Here is a 16562-nt window from a genome sequence, read left to right on the forward strand (position 1 = left end):
TCCCAAAAATGTTGGCCAGTCAGGCAGTTTTGTTAGGTAAGTTCGATCACAAATGCATGTGTCAGCGTCTACTCACTTCCTGGATTCCAAAGGTTAGATGCTCATGAGGAATGATTGTCCTGAGACCGTCAGTTTCGTTCTGGGATCACAGCAGTGCTGAGAGAGTAATATATACAGGATTGTCCTCTTTGAGCTGGAGGAAATTGAATCAAATCAAGGAGAAAGAATATGCTACTTAGCAGGATCCGTTTATGATGAAATAGGTGAAGAGCATCAGTGGTGTAGCTCCGCAGAGCAAGCCTGGTCTCCATGCCCCAAGAGTGTGACCCCTGCCGTAGTTGAGACTTTGGCTTTGTCTGCCAACTCCCCTCAGCTTCTGTGGGACTTGCTCCCGTACACTAAAACCAATGCATCCTAGGTCTCAGGATCTCTATCTGGGCTCTATCCTCCCACACCGCCAAATGGAAATGAGCTTTTCTGATGGATCAAGGTCTTCTCATTTGAAAATTGAAAAAGTTTGAGGAACTTCTGGTGGTTTTTTTTTATAATGCAGATTTAACAGTGACTTTGCTGTGCCAAAACTGAGTCAGTGTGTGGGACTCAAAGGAGTGAATCTGATGGCGTGGATTTCCATCCAAGTTGTATGGGTATAGATCACTGCCTTTGAATTTTACAAAGTAGTAATATTTTATAAGGAAAAGTGGGAAGAAATTGACATAGAATTTCCCTGTCTTTCTTTTGCCAAGTAAGGGCTTGAGGAAAAATTAAAAAAAAACTCATGTATTATGGTAATCACTTTATAAAAGAAAGGAATATTATGATGATCAGAGAAACAAAAAGAAAGTAATGTCAGAATAAAAAACATTGAATGAATTTCCTTTCAAGAAAAAAATGTATTTAATGGCCTTACTTTGGAACAGACTGGTGAAAACCTACTGGACAGCAGCCAACAGTCTATGTCCAGGCCTTTGGGGACAGCAGAGTTGCCTACAGAATTCCAACAAGCCAGTCGATGGATTTTAATACCTCTCAGCTGACAGTTACGGGCAAGACTTCATGGGACCTGTCTGCTGGAATAACTGTATACATGAACATAACCCATGAGCATCTTCTGATTTGTAAACTAAAGACCCCTCGTTTGTACAAAGCCTTTAACATTAATGTGGTCAATTTTTTTGTATGTAGATTGAACAGAGCAACTGAATAATAGGTAGCACAATAAGTGATATGAATTTTACTGGAAGAGTTATATTTAAAAGTTTCAGAGTTAAGGGTACATTTATTCACTTACAAATATGATCGTGTACCCAACTACAGCCAGGTCTGGGATATAAGAATAAGACCCCTCCCTCACAGTTTTACACTCTAGTAGAGGAGACAGGTACTGGAGAGACATGTAAACAGAGAATATCACTTAATGAGAAGTTGTGGGGGTGGGTGTAAATGTGACATTTAATCAAAGACTGGTTTACACTGAAGAGCTGGAACTTCTACTTACCTGGAAGAAGAGCCTTCCTGGTAGAGGGACTAGCTGGTAATGGTGGGAGAATGGTGGATGCATGGGTTCATAAATGTAGCAGAGTCCAGATCACACAGGATTTTAGAGTCCTCTGGATTTCATTAATGAAATCAAAAGCTACTGGAAGGTTTTGAGCAACAGAATAGTGTCCTGTGACTTATGTTTTAAAGGGGTTGCTCTGTTTGCTCAGACAGAGAATGATAAAAATGAGGGTTCCTGTACAGCTTATAGTCATATATTAGATACAATTGTAGCCAGGTAGGAGTGATGAAAAATGTTCCAATGTAGCATATAAATGAATACAGAGAATAAGTTTTGAATTGGACTTGTAATGGTAAGAGAAGATTCAAGCTGGCTTTCAAGACGTTTGGTTTGATCAACTGAATGAATGGAACCAACTCTTCTAAGAATGGATACAATGAGAACCATTGGGTTAATTAACCACTGGGAATTAAACTTGAGGCATCACTTAAATATCCAAGTAGCGATATCAAGTAGGCAATGGAAGACATGAGTCTTGAGATTAGGGGGGAAATAAGGGCTTGTGATGGAAATTGAGAAATATTCAGCATATAGAAAATTTACTGTCATTGGATTGAATGAGGTCACTAGGGTGTTAACTTTTCTGACTATTGGGCCAGCTAGTCCAGAGTCTTTAAAGCAATAACATGCCTGGTGAGTTTAAGAAGCTCAAAGTGTCCACTATAGGAGTGAGGAACGGGAGAGAAGATGTTCAAGGACAGAGCCTGGGGAGGCTCCGGTACATAGATGTCAGCAGGAGGAAGATTCAGGAAGGAAAACGGAAGGAGCAGCCAGTGGGGTAAAGGAAAAACTGAGTGAGCCACAAACAGTGTGAAGAAGACCTCCAAGGACGATTGAGACCAGTGTGCCCACTGTGTTCCCTGTGCCCTCAATGATCTCTACTGATGAAACAAACCATGTGCACTGCTACATTTTACAGTGTTAGCAGTGCCTGTTGCAAGATCAGTATTCCTTCACTTGTTTATTTCAGAGGTTAAACATGACAGTCTACTGGCTGAGCCCATCCTGTAGATGTGTTTTGTTTGGACTCCCTGGCTTAACGATATTCCCATTGATTACCAACATTCAAAAATTGAGAAACTTCACATAGAAATTTGGATCCTTGGTTCTTCATACAAATCACATAGATTGTCATGAGGCAGACCTCCTCTATCTGTTGCCAAGAGGCAGCTGTCATCTTTACAGTGGCTGTGTGTTCTTAAGCTAATTTTCTGCCATGAGTCTCCCTAACACTGGCTTTTTTTTTTCAGTCTGTGCCTCTTGCTAAGAGAATTAATTAACTGATTAATTACTGAATATTTACTTATAAGGCACCTGGAGCCCAGAGAGGTGGAATGATACAAGTTTACGTGCAGCAAACCCAGAACTCAGATGCAGATTCCCAGGCTATGGCTTTTACTTAAAATCTTTTATTCCTCTGTGTCATTGTAGTTTTTTTTAATAAAACCTTAATATGAAAAGAGAAGTTTAAATGAAAGAGGAGGGGCCGGCACTGTAGTACAGGGGATTAAAGCCCCAGCCTGCAGTGCCAGCATCCCACATGGACGGCAGTTCAAGTACTGGCTGCTCCTCTTCCCATACAGCTCTCTGCTATGGCCTGGGAAAGCAGTAGAAGATGGCCAACTCCTTGGTCCCCTGCACCCGCATGGGAGACCCAGAAGAAGCTTTTGGATCAGCTCATCTCTGGCCATTGCCATCATTTGGAGAGTGAAGCAGCAAAATGGAAGATCTCTCTCTCTCTCTCTCTCTCTAGCTCTCGCTCTTGCTCTCGCTCTACCTCTCTCTGTAACTCTGTCTTTCAAATAAATTAAATAATTCTTTTAAAAAAATGAAAGAAAAGTACCGACAAAATGCTATTTCCATTTTTAGAAATAATAGAATATTAAGCAACTCTTTTAACATGACAAATGTTTTCTACCTAAGCTTTAATGAGAAACAGTTTCCTAAGAACTGATGCACAGATTAACAAAATTAGTAACAAATACAATTATCAAAGGATGTAATTAAAATTGATACTGCATTCCATTAGTTTTTAGGTGTAAATAAGTTTTGTCATATTTACCCATGAATTATTTTTACCTCTGCTATATGTTTTACTCAAAGAATATTGCAAGCATAGAATGACACAGTGTTTAATCATCATTCCTTCTTCTACTCAGTACCCAAGAACACTCTTGGAGTTCTTTAAGCTTCCTTTCTCTTGCTGGTTCCAATACTTGGACTTGAGTTTAGGCTTTGATTTCTGATATTTTCCAGGTTTGCATATTATTACTTTGGGTTGAAATGTGTATACCCAATATACAAATAGTTTTCACAAAGTTCATGGAAAACAAGTATGATGAAAATAAGTATGTATTTCAAAATTTACTGCACCAAAATAAACTTATCTTTTAAATGCATTTTCCCAAAACCTTTTGAAGTACTCTCATATATGTTGAAGTCCTAACCACAACTGCTCAGAATATGACTTTATTCAGAAGTGGGTTGTTATGGATGAAAGTTCCTTAAGATGAGGTCAAACTGGAGAAGGATGGGCCCTTAAACTAATACAGCTAATTAAACTAATCCTTGGAAAAAGAGAATCAGGCAATGGACTCAAAGGGAGGACAATGTGGAGACAGACACACAGGACCTTGGCCATGTGAAGTGGGAGGCAGAGACTGGAGTGGTGCAGTCACAGACAAGGGACAACCGGGGTCTCAGGGTCCCCACAGGCTGGAGAGGCAAGGAAATGAACCCACTTGAGGCTTCAGAGGGAGCATGACCCTACTGACATCATGATTTGGATGTCTAGCATCCAGAGCTGTGAGACAAAAAAAAGTCTTGTTTTATCAGCCTCTGGGTTTGTGGTACCCTTGTTACTACAGCCCTAAGAAATGACTACAGAGATTATTTTGTCCAATTCTTAATTTTAAAATGGTAGAATGAAGGCAACTTGCTGGAGGAAACTGAGTCCTTGGGCAAGTACATCACTTCTGGCTCGTAAGTGCTGTCAGTGAGCGAGACATCTAGGCAGATGCCTCTCATCCCCAGCATCCTCATTCTAGTGCTCAAGCAAGGCACTGAAATTCCTTCTGCCTGCTCTTGAACATGAGTGCTGATTCTCCACTTGTCCTGAGGGCAAAACCTATCCTTCCTTAGCATACACTATCTGAACTATTAGGGAAAATCGGGTGCTGATCTTTGTGAACAAAGATTTCTTTAATGACCCTCTCACCTTCTCAGGCCCACTTTGATGTTTCAGACTCCTCCTTAGATGATGGCTTCTTCCTTAGCAGTCTATAGATAGATTTGAGAGATGGACAGAAAACCACTGAGGTCTTGATATTGTTTGCAATAGTCTTTAAGCATAGGCAATCGGTAAGGTTCCATAGTTTTGATTAGTTGTTATAGATGTTATACTTCTGTACAATCAGAACAAGAAAAAGGAAGAAAGAGACAAAGAAAGGAAAGGCTAATTGTCCAGGCCATGGTGGTCAGGTTTTGTGCCTGGGGAACAAAGAATTGGTAGATAGTTGAGAGATGATGGCTTGGGGTAAAGTCAGGATGCAGAGTTTGGATTTGGATATGCTGAACTGGAGGTGACAGTGATGCATTCAGATGAGGATGCTCGGCAGGGAAAGCTATAGATCTGGCCAGTTAGGGCAGAGACCCAGGTTTAGGCTTCATCAACAAGAAGTGGGACCTGCACACAATGCAGATACGCTCTCAGAGCCGATGACTGAACTTCAGTCCTGGAGAGTCCAGTTTGGGAGCAAGGGGAAGACGAGGCGGCATTAGAAGTAAAACAGGGAATTAGACGTTTGGTGCAGCAGTTAAGATACCCACTTCCCTGCCGGAGTGCCTGTATTGTAGTCTGCGCTCCACTTCTGATCCAAATTCCCGCTAGTATGCACCTTGGGAGGCAGCAGTGATTGCTCAAGTACTTGGGTCCCTGCCATCCGTTTGGGAGACCCACATTGAGTTCTAGGCCTCCGACTTTGGTCCGGCCCAGCCTCGAATGTTGCGGGCATTTGGGGGAATGAACCAGGTAGATAGAAGACCTCTTTGTGTCTGTCTCTGTGTCACTCTACTTTTCAAATAAAAATAAATAATCTTTTTAAAAGAGAAGTAAAATAGGAAAGGAGGTAAAAAGGGGTAAAAGAATCAGGAGAACACAAATGACTTTTGTCATTTTCATTCACATCTCTGTTTCTTTCTGTGGACTGTCATCCAAGGAGAATTCTCTCCTGCTACATTTCTCCCAAATGTTCTCCTACTTTTTTTTACCCCTCTTACCTCCTTTCCTAGTTCACTTTTTTTTTTTTTATTTTTAGACAGGCAGAGTGGACAGTGAGAGAGAGACAGAGAGAAAGGTCTTCCTTTGCCGTGGGTTCACCTTCCAATGGCCGCCACGGTAGGTGTGCTGCGGCCGGCGCACCGCGCTGATCCAATGGCAGGAGCCAGGTGCTTCTCCTGTTCTCCCATGTGGGTGCAGGGCCCAAGCACTTGGGCCATCCTCCACTGCACTCCCTGGCCACAGCAGAGAGCTGGCCTGGAAGAGGGGCAACTGGGACAGGATCGGTGCCCCGACCGGGACTAGAACCTGGTGTGCCGGCGCCGCAAGGCGGAGGATTAGCCTAGTGAGCCACGGCGCCGGCTCCTATTTCACTTTTTTTTAAAAAGTTTTATTTATTGATTTTTATTTGAAAAGCAGAGTGATAACAGAGACTGGATAGTGTCGTCACTGGAGTCCCCATTACTTCTCCACCATTTACAAGCTTGGTTGTTAGTAAGGACTCATGTAAATTTTTTGAGGCTATGTTCACATCTATGATGTTTATTTAATCATATTTACCTTACATAGTTATTGGAAGAACAGATAATGCCTGGCAAATAATAGGTGTTATAGGACTACAATTATTACTATTTACAATAAAAAAGTTTATCTGAGATAATACTTGCAAATTATGCCAAAATTGGGCATACACTTTAGGAAATGCTCAAGTAATTTTTACAAACAATTATTTGCTATATAATACCTCAGCAGCAATTTAAGTACATGCACTTAAAGTCAAGGCCAACTACAGATTTTTATGCCTTTTTGATATGTTTTTAAGAACTGTCCAAAATGATCAAAGTTGTACATCTTTTAACTTTGAAGTTATCATCCATAATACTAAGACTAGAGGTCGGGTGAAGCCACCAGTGGGGATAGCTTCATCCCTAACAGAGTGCCAGTTCCAATCCTGGCACCTGCACTGCCTATCTAGCTTCCTGCTAATGCATCCTGGGAGGCAGCAAATGCTGGCTAAAGTTCTTGGGCCCCTGCCACCTACCTGGAAGAGCTGGACAGAGTTCTGGGCTCCTGGATTTGGCCTAGCCCTGCCCTGGCTGCTACAGATATTTGGGGAGTGAACCAGCAATGGAAAATCTCTCTACCTTTCAAGATCATGAAAATAAATAAACAAAAATATTTTAAAATGCAAAGACTATATCCAATTTCCCTCAGCTTATAGCTGCCTCTCATATGTAAATGAACAAGGTTGACTTTGCTACATCTTTGAAATTTAGACAGAATAGGAGAGTAGAATCACATGCAGCTTGAATTATCCTGCAGAGACAATGAAATGATTCACTTGTGAATTTTTCAATATTGTATTATGCTTCCTGAGTCCTGCCTGTGTCTCAGTATTCCTACAAAGAGCTTCCTGATTTATAAATCTATTGGGATACTAGCAAAGGGCCACAGCACATGTCTGCACAGGTTGTGCACTGTCCAACTCCAAGGGGCGTGGGTCACCTAGACAATGATGAGAGAGGCATCCCTGAAGTGCAAGTACCCCCATATAAACATAGGCAGCAGGCTTGCATACTTCCCAGATGAGCATCCTCTACCACTCAAAACATACTTATGGAACATCGGTTATGTGTGAAACACTGTTATAGGCTCAGGAGACAGACTAGTGGTGATTAGAGACACAGTTCCTGTGCATATGCAGCGTAAATTCTAGAAGAGATGGGGAGGGGTGACAGGTGATAAACCAAGTGTCTAGTATATCAGATGCTGGTTGAGGTTAGAGAAAACAGTAGGAAAGTGAGGAGGAAATGGAATCCCAGCAGTAGTGGAATAAATATTTGAAATACGGTTGGCAGAAAGAGTTCACTAATGAGTTAACACTTTTTATCAAAACCTGGAAGAAAATGAGGGAAAGGGCTATTACTATAACTAAAGCAAGAGTATTCCCAGTGGAGCAAAGAGCAATTGCAAACACCCAGAGGGGGAGGCAGAGATTTGGGCTGGCTGGAGTGAACAGATGGAGGACAGGGGCACAAGTGATGTTAGGTGGTTGGGATGGGAAGCAGGTCTCCCAGGCTTCGCAGTGTTGGCCATTTCCACTAAGTGAGATGGGAGGCCACGGATGGGACAGAACAGAGGAGAGACACTAACTGATTTAGGTGTTGAGAGAACTTCACACTGTCTTTGAATTAATTTTTATGATGAAATGTTATGTCTAACTTTCTAAAAACTGTCTAAACAATTTCCCTGAATACTCTGAGTATTGTTAATCAAAATTAGCATATGTTTTCTAACATCATTCCCTTTTTTGAAACTGAACTCGAATTCAAATGTTTAAGCAAATGAATATTTGATGGGAGTGGCAAGTAAGTGCTGAAACCTTTAGTTTCAAGAAGCATGAAGGTTAATTCAAGTATTCCTTTCTGAGTGTTTCAATGTACAAAATAGTCCATATTCATTCCTATCAGTCAAGAAAAGGAATCAGAAAAGAAAATTGCAAACATGTTAACTGCAAGGGAAAATGCTTTGTGAGTCACAGAGATATCAGAGATGGGGTTAGCTTATTCAAAGCCTTCGCTGCAGCATTTTGTCAAGTTAACCCATGTTATGGAATGCCATGTTCTGTTCTGGAATGTAACCTGGCCTTCCAGCAGATATTTAAGCCATGTCTGTGTTTCATAATAATACTGGAACTTAAAAAAGAAACCCACAGCTGCTTGAATATGTTTCACATCAAATGTGATAACAGTTGTGAAAAACGCACGAATGTCACCGTACAGAGGCTGCTGTATTTTCTAAAACATCTTTCGTAAAAGCAGTTCTATCTGTGCCACTGTCTTTCCAGAAAACTCAGCAAACTTCTTTCCAGACACCCACAAAATTGTTTAAGTGTGTACTTATGGGAAGTTTATCCCTGTATGAAAGCAACTTGTACACAAGTCACAGCTGAGTCATCTCCATACTGACAGAAAAACAGAGAGTCCGTCAGCAGTAATGAACATCAGTAAATACCCCTCAGTGTCTTCAAAAAACCATCTCATCATAAATAACAGCAAAAACCATGTCTGCCTCAGGTCTTACTTATGTTAATGCTGTGGCTAACTTCTAGGGCTCAGGTATCATCAGTCACCATTGATTCTTAAGAGTTGGATACATCTTGGTCTTAAAAGCCAGTCATCAAAACGAATAACTACAATGAGATACTCTACTAATGAAGGGAAAGAAACTAACACTGCCAGTTCCTGACAAGTTCGGTGATGTCACAGTCCTTGTAGTAACCTTGCAGAGTAGAAGTTATATCCTTGTTATGTAAGAGGAAACTTTAGTCAAGGAGGTAAAATAAATTCCTGCAAGTGAAGCAGCTAGCCTGTGCCCAGCCAGAGTTCACTCAAGCCCTGTCTGTCTGACCGAAAGCCTTTGGCTCTTCTCTCTATTGTAGGCTAGCTTGACTGAGCAATACCAAATTTAAAATTATGCAAGGTGCCTATCCTTTATCCAAAATATCTGAGAGCAGAAGTGTTTTGGATTTCAGATTTTGTTGGACTTTGGAATATTTGCATAATAAGATACCTTGGGGATGGAATTCTAGTCTAAAAGTGAAATTCATTTATGTTTCATATACTATGCACATAGCCTGAAGGTAGTTTTATACAGTATGGTGAGCCTGAGTTTTGACTATGACCTGTCACATGAGAACAGGTGTGGAATTTTCCACTGTGGCATCATGTCGGCACTCAGTAAGTCTCACATTTTGGAGCATTTCAGATTTTTGAATCAGGGTTGTTTAGCCTGTATCAAATGAAATCAAGTTAAATAGCCTCATAATTATCATCATCATCATTTTTCTTTTTTCAGCTACTATTGTTGAGTATTCTTTTAATTTGTTATGCCTGTTGTAAGAACTTGTAATCCTCATAACTCTGCAAGGTAAATGTGTCAGCACACTCTAGGGACTGCACATACATTAGCCAATTTCACTCATGAATGTCCTTGTTTTACTGGTGAGGAAACAAAGTTCAGAAGTCACAAACAACCCTTCAAAGGCAAGGAAGTAGCTGAGTAGGTATGTGGACTCATGCCTGTCTTACTCCCATACCTGTAGGCTCTCTTCATGTTCTTTTTAGTCTCACAATTAAATATATATGTGCATGTGTGTATATCATACTCAAGTAACCAGAAATTTTACGATCCTGAAGGTGAATGATAACTTGAGGCCATAAATAGCTATGCATGCCTCTTGAAAATGGCTCTACTAGATAATTCTGAAAAGATTTTTAAAGCTCTGTTATATGTGATCAGTGTTCATCACTCTTGTAGCTGGTTCATGCTTCTACTCTGAACATGATCTTGGTCATAATCCTCCATCCATGGGCTGGGCAACTTGGACAGCTGTGCTCCTGGTGAGTCCAACGTGATGTAATGAATATAATGATGTAATGAATATAATGAATATAAAGTTACTGCTATGTCGATATTCAAGAAGTAGCCTTATATTAGAATTTGATGTACAAACTGCATTGAATCTGTTCTCTTTGTATTACTCGCATGTTAAGATGAGAATTGATGAGAGTTGTATTGTAGGAATTATCATGCATTTGCCATGACCCTGAGAATCTAATGTATTAATAAATTCCTTTTAAAAAATAAATACTTGGTCTTAACATGGTCAGCAATATTTTCTACAAATTTCAGTAAGTAGTTTAAAGAATATAATGTCTTAACAAACTTGCAAAAATGGTGACAGATATTAAATACGCAGAGAGGGCTTAGACTACTAAAATGAAGAAATTGGGGATGACCAGGAAAACTAATTTCTCATCTCTGACCTCTTTCCATATATCAAAGCTTTTATGATCTAGTTTTAAGCCTATACTGCTTTTTATACTGAACGTTCCCTTCAGAGATAATCATAAAGGCAAAAACCAGGGGCGGGCACTGTAGCGTAGCCGATAAAGTCACCACCTGCAGTGCCAGCATCCCATATGGGCACCAGTTCAGGTCCTGGCTGCTCCACTTACCATCCAGCTCTTTGCTATGACCTGGGAAAGCAGTAGAAGATGCCCCAACTCCTTGGGTCCCTGCACCCGTGTGGGAGACCCGGAAGAAGCTCCTGGCTACTGGTTTCAGAGCAGCCCAGCTTCTACCATTAGGGCCATTTGGAGAGTGAACCAGCAAATGGAAGACCTCTGTCTCTCTCTGCTGTAACTCTGCCTTTCAAATAAATAAATAAATCTTAAAAAAAAAAAAGCAAAAACAAGACTTGCTTTATTTACTTTTTTGGGTTGAAGTAAAGCAAATACTAATAACAAATATCCTTATAGTGTTTTCTATGAATTGTGATCTATCAATCTACTTCCTTTCCCTAAAATGGGGAAAATGATTCATAATTTTAAAAGTACAGTCTAATAAATCTTTTATGATAAAAGGAATAAAATGGGGATAGCTATATGTATTAAATTTTTGCCTCTAAAAGACTTCTGTCAGGCTATAAAAGCATTCTTCTGCTTTTAGAATACAGACAAAATTTTCCCTTTAAAATATGTGGCTTGAAGTCTTATATGTATAAGAGTAAAAAATTTTGACTGGGGATGGTGTTGTGGTATAATGGGTAAAACTGCCACTTGTGACACCAGAACCCCATATGGGCACTGGTTCATGTCCCTTCTGCTTCATTTCCGATCCAGCTATCTGCTAATGGCCCAGGAAAGGCAGAGGAAGATGGCTGAAATGTGTGTGCCCCTGCACCCATGTGGGAGACCCAGACAGAGTTCTTGGCTTTGGCCTTACCCAGCTCTGGCTGTTGCAGCCATCTGGGGAGTAGCCATAGACAGAAGGTCTCTGTCTCTCCCTCTCTCTCTCTCTGTAACTCCGACTTTCAAGTATATAAATAAACCTTTAAAATATCTTTTTTTTTTACTTTATAAGTCTTGTAAGAAGCAGTTTTTGCCTTAAAATGAAATTTTCCTGAAGGATATACTTAGTGCCTTCAATACTCAAGAATAGGCTAAGTTTATTGCCTTGTAAACTCACAGTATCACGATTTCTCAAATCATTATCAAGAACACAGATCAACTTTTTTTTTTTTTCCTATTTGGTATGTTTATTGATGTCTTGCAGAATTGTAAACATTGATCTCTTTTAATCCATGTGTCTTCCTTATCTCTATAGAAAACAATAGTATTATGCCTTCAGACCTGTCTTATATAACCTTATATAATCATAGCACCATGATATTGGGGCTAAGTATCTCAAAGTACTATGGACTAAGTCATCCTAATTCCTTCAACTAGATCTTTCATGAAATTCCCCCGTTTCTTTAAGTCCAAACTCCACCAATCTCAGCACATAAGTCAGATACCACAGCCTTTAGAGACATTTCCTGAAACAGTGACCTGGAGGCCAGCACTCTTTACTGGACTCCCACTGAGGTGTCCTCTCTGTACCTTGCTGGGACACATGTCCCTTGCTTCTTGCATTGTAGTTATTTGCTAATATTCTGTATTTTTCCTACCAAGGGTACCCTCTAAATCCTATTTACTCCTTTTCTTACACAACTCAGACATAGTAGGTTCTCAAGTATTAAGTATGGAATGGGTACTTTAGCCATGACAAATTCTCAAAGAGAGTGACTAGCCTATGAGGAAGTATTTTAGGAACCCTTGGTCCAGAAAGAAAACCCCAAGTATAGAAAATTCTTCAAGAGGTACATCCGAGTAACTGGCACATAAAAGTGACACATTCAATTTCTTCACCTTTATATAACCTCCTGAAGATCAAACATTAATAAAATATTTATCTTCAGTTGTCACAAGCCAGACTTTGATTTAAAACTCTTGGGTACATGAATGTCATGCCAGACCAGAAATATACCATCATGTATTTTTAATTTAAACATAGATGTGTGAAAAATTTATGTATGCCTGATATAAAAAAAAAAAAAACACTTGAGTGAAAAATCTCTAAACAGTCACCACAGTCCAGAAAAAGTGCAACAGAAAGATTCGGCTTGCAGGTCCAGTGTGGCAATGAAATGATATGTGAAACACATTCTCTTACCTTGAGAGAATCAAAACAGGCAATGACTCTTCCATTTTCAACCTGGCAACTTTTTGGGGGGTGAGCAAATTTGCATTCTTCGTCGGAGCGTGAGCATGTCCCTCTTTGGAACTGCCTGCAGACTTCCAATGTCAGCCACTTTGTGTCTCTGACTGGGGCAACGTTCAAGGCCATGATGACAAAGTAATCTGGACTCTGTTAGTTTCTGCTAAATGATGATATCAATCCAGTTCCAGTGACTGCAAGACTACTGTCGTGAAGACTCCCACATGTAAGTCGGAAGGTGAGTGATAAATTGCTTAATGAAGTCCGATCCAGGGAACAGAGTGACGAGAGCGTTTACCGGCAGGCAGTCACTCGTGGATCAATAGGCGCCACTTGAAGACTGCGGGCTGCGCTGGGAGCACGCTCAGTGTCATCTCCGACTCTAACGTCCGAGTCTCTGCACTTCTGCAGACGCAACTCTTTTCAATAAAGTGACTTCACTATCATGGCACTCCTTGGTAGAATATTCGGTTCTGATGTCCCACAGCTATTGATGATGCTGGAAAAGCAGCCACTCAGATGTTTATGTTTTAGCAGAATTTCTTATTCCTTCCTCCTTTTTAAATTCTGAAATTAGACAATTGGCAATGTCAGACAATGAGGTATCTTCATCCACGTATGAGGTCGTGTAAAAGTGTATTTGACAGAAAAACAAGACGTGAACCCAGAGCTACTGGGTTGCAGTTTCCACCAAAAGTGACTTCAACACAGGCACTTATAAATCATGAACCTGCAAAACACAAATAAGATATAACTTACCTCCAAATGCAGTGGAATCAATACTTTAACAAACTATTGAGCTCTCATCTAGAATTTGCAAAAGGCCAAGTTAGACCTTTGAGTATAATGAGGAAAGTTAGGTATTAAAAAAAAAAAAACAGGAATATGCAACTGAAACCGTATTGCAGAATGATCTAGGCAGCAGTCCAAAAGTTAGGAATGACTCAAACAGATGAGTGTGGCAGACACAATAATTAGGCCTTCTGAAACAATTCAATCTAATGTGCTTAATCACCAAAACAGTGTATTAGAACTGTGGCTTCCAATTAATTTCACATTTAGGCTATTGATTTTATTGTTGAGAGTGCTATAAACAGTTATTTGGGATGTGTCTCTTCTATGTAACAAGACACATTGTCATGTTGTATGAAATATATGGCTCTAGTTCTTCATGTCCTTTCTAGTTTATAGAGACCTGAACTTAAAGATGAACAGGTAGGAGCCTTCTGATGTTTATCCTCTGATCTCAACACTTCCTTTCCCCTTGTTACTTGCTTAATGTGTGTTTTCCTCTTTACACTGAAAAGGCACTTTACACCCTCAAAGCAAGGATTATTCTTTATAGTTTTCATTTCTCTCTCTGGTGCCTTAGTTCATGGCACCTAGTCGGTCCTCAAGCAATACTTATTGACTGCTTTTGCCAATGACTGAATGAATGTGTACTTGTTTTAATTTAGTTCAGCTTCTTATTGAGTTATAATCTGAAAAATGCTTTTTTCTATGGAATGCTGAGGCAAAAACATATGTCTACAATCAAAATAGTATTAAGTACAGATTTCTAAAATCAGCCCATTATATTTTTTTCAACAATATGAAATTATTAAAAATGTAACAGTACCGGGTCAAGCATGACTAACGGTCTAGAAGTCAGTCATTTTCATACACCATACATGCTACATGCTACATACATACTTGCTTAGCCTTGATGGCCCTCCAAAGAAATTACAGCTAAGGAGAACCAAATAAAGACTGGAAGTAGATTACACTCACGTATCACATAATGATGTTTCAGCTGACAGGCCATATATATCCCGTAAGATTATAATGGACCAGAAAAATTGCTATGACCAAGTGACTTTGTAGCCATTGTAACATCACAACACAGTGCCTTGTGTTTGTGATGATGCTCATGTAAACGCACATACTGTACTGCCAGCTGTACAAAAGCACAGCACATACAGTCATTATACTAGAGTGTGCTCCTTCCACTTAGTTAACAAAAATGTTTCCTGTAAAGCAGGCTGCCATGTCACACCAGCAGCAGCCTCATACATCTGGTGTTGACTCTGCCTGATGACAGCATCAAGAGGCCAAGTGATTGATGCACGTCGCCCAGGTTTGTGTAAGTACACTCTGGGATGCTGGCGCAGGATGAACATGGCTAGCCGCACATTTCTCAGAATGTGTCCCTGTCATTAGGCTACACACAACTGTCTTTAAAATCGGCAGGTACTATGCCAGTTCTGAAGTTGTTCAAAAGTATTTGAAAAAGTGGGTCCTCAGACCAATTAAGTTTAGTTCACCCTGGGCACACCAGGTCCAACAGGCTAACATGCAGTAGGGTTTCAGTTTGGTGCTGCGTCTGACGCCAGAGGGAGGAGCTGCAAGGGTGTCTCTCGCTTATCAGAGAACCTTCATTGAGAAGAGCTTCTCTTGGGACCGGTGGGGAATGCCTCCTCATCCCACTAATTCTACTTGTTAGTAAAAGTGTTTCCATGAGTTATAATTGTATGTGCATTTAACGAGATTGGCAACCTTGGAAGCTGTGGTACATACCTAGCTTCAATTATAAAATATCTGAAGGAGCCAGGCAGGCTCCTGCTTGCCTCTTTGAACAGCAGCTAACATCAACGAGCTGAAGTTAGGGCACTTAAGAAGATGAGTTTAATAGCCAAATTTACTCTGGGTCAGGTTTCATAGGCCAGCCTGGGCCTGTGTCCTCATTACCTCAACCCCCTCCCTCCAACACCTTGGAGAACAAAAGGCTGAAGGAGGCAAAGCAGTAAAGCACTAATGATGTTACAGTGGGCTGAACACATTTAATTCGTATGTACAAAATATTATATAGAGTCCCTGTGTTCTGTGTACCAGGCCCAGGGTTGATCATAGGATAACAAGGAGAGACTGGATGCTCATCTTCAGAGGCAGCATAGTCTCATTGGGTTTAAGAAACAGAAAAATAAAAGGGCATTATATGCACTTATGTATCCATGGCGTGAATAACTACTCAGAGATTCCTAAAACCCATCCAGGTTCAATACTTTCAATCTAATCCAGCAAATGGTGTACATTTTGCTTATGCTTTTAGATAGGAAGACATCATTCCCTGCTGGGAGAAAGAGATTCCCATTTCTACTTATTATAAAAATCCAACAAGGGGTGAGCATTTGACCCAGCAGTGACAATACACTTGTGATGCTCACATCCCATTTCAGAGAGCCTGGGTTCAACCCTACTCCATTTCCAATTCCAGTTTGCATTGATGGCTCAAGTGCTTGGATTCCCCCCACCTGTGTGGGAAATCTGGATTGGATTCCCATCTCCTGACTTTGGCTTGACCTAGCCCTGGCCACTGTGGGCACTTGTAGAGTGAACCAGTGGATGGGAGCTTTCCATCTCTCTCTCTCTCTCTCTCTCTCTCCTTTTTCAAACAATCAAAACCAACCCAGAATTTGGATGGTCAGACTCTATCAAGATTAACTTGCTTTTAAAAGTTACTTCTTTATTTTACTTGCTAAATAGTAATTATTATATACTTATTGTGTAAAACATAATGTCTAGAATTATGTAGAAATCAAGGAATGGCTTAGTCAAGCTAATGAGAACACTGAAAATCTACTC

General features: G+C 40.4%; 1 protein-coding gene across 9 annotated transcripts in view; it reads right to left on the reverse strand.

The window, feature by feature from the left end:
* Positions 1-16562, reverse strand: part of MBNL2 (muscleblind like splicing regulator 2) — a 170177-nt gene that overhangs the window by 105854 nt on the left and 47761 nt on the right. For 7 of the 9 annotated variants that reach the window (XM_062194006.1, XM_062194009.1, XM_062194014.1 and 4 more), the window contains one exon: positions 12897-13671. In XM_062194006.1, coding sequence (XP_062049990.1) covers positions 12897-13070 — 174 coding nt within the window. In that variant the 5' untranslated portion in view covers positions 13071-13671. The remainder of the gene's footprint in view (positions 1-12896; positions 13672-16562) is intronic. The other 2 variants (XM_062194007.1, XM_062194010.1) reach the window with 1 other exon arrangement.

This window comes from Lepus europaeus, chromosome 6 (genome assembly GCF_033115175.1).
Source record: "Lepus europaeus isolate LE1 chromosome 6, mLepTim1.pri, whole genome shotgun sequence".
In the NCBI taxonomy this organism is placed as follows: domain Eukaryota; kingdom Metazoa; phylum Chordata; class Mammalia; order Lagomorpha; family Leporidae; genus Lepus; species Lepus europaeus.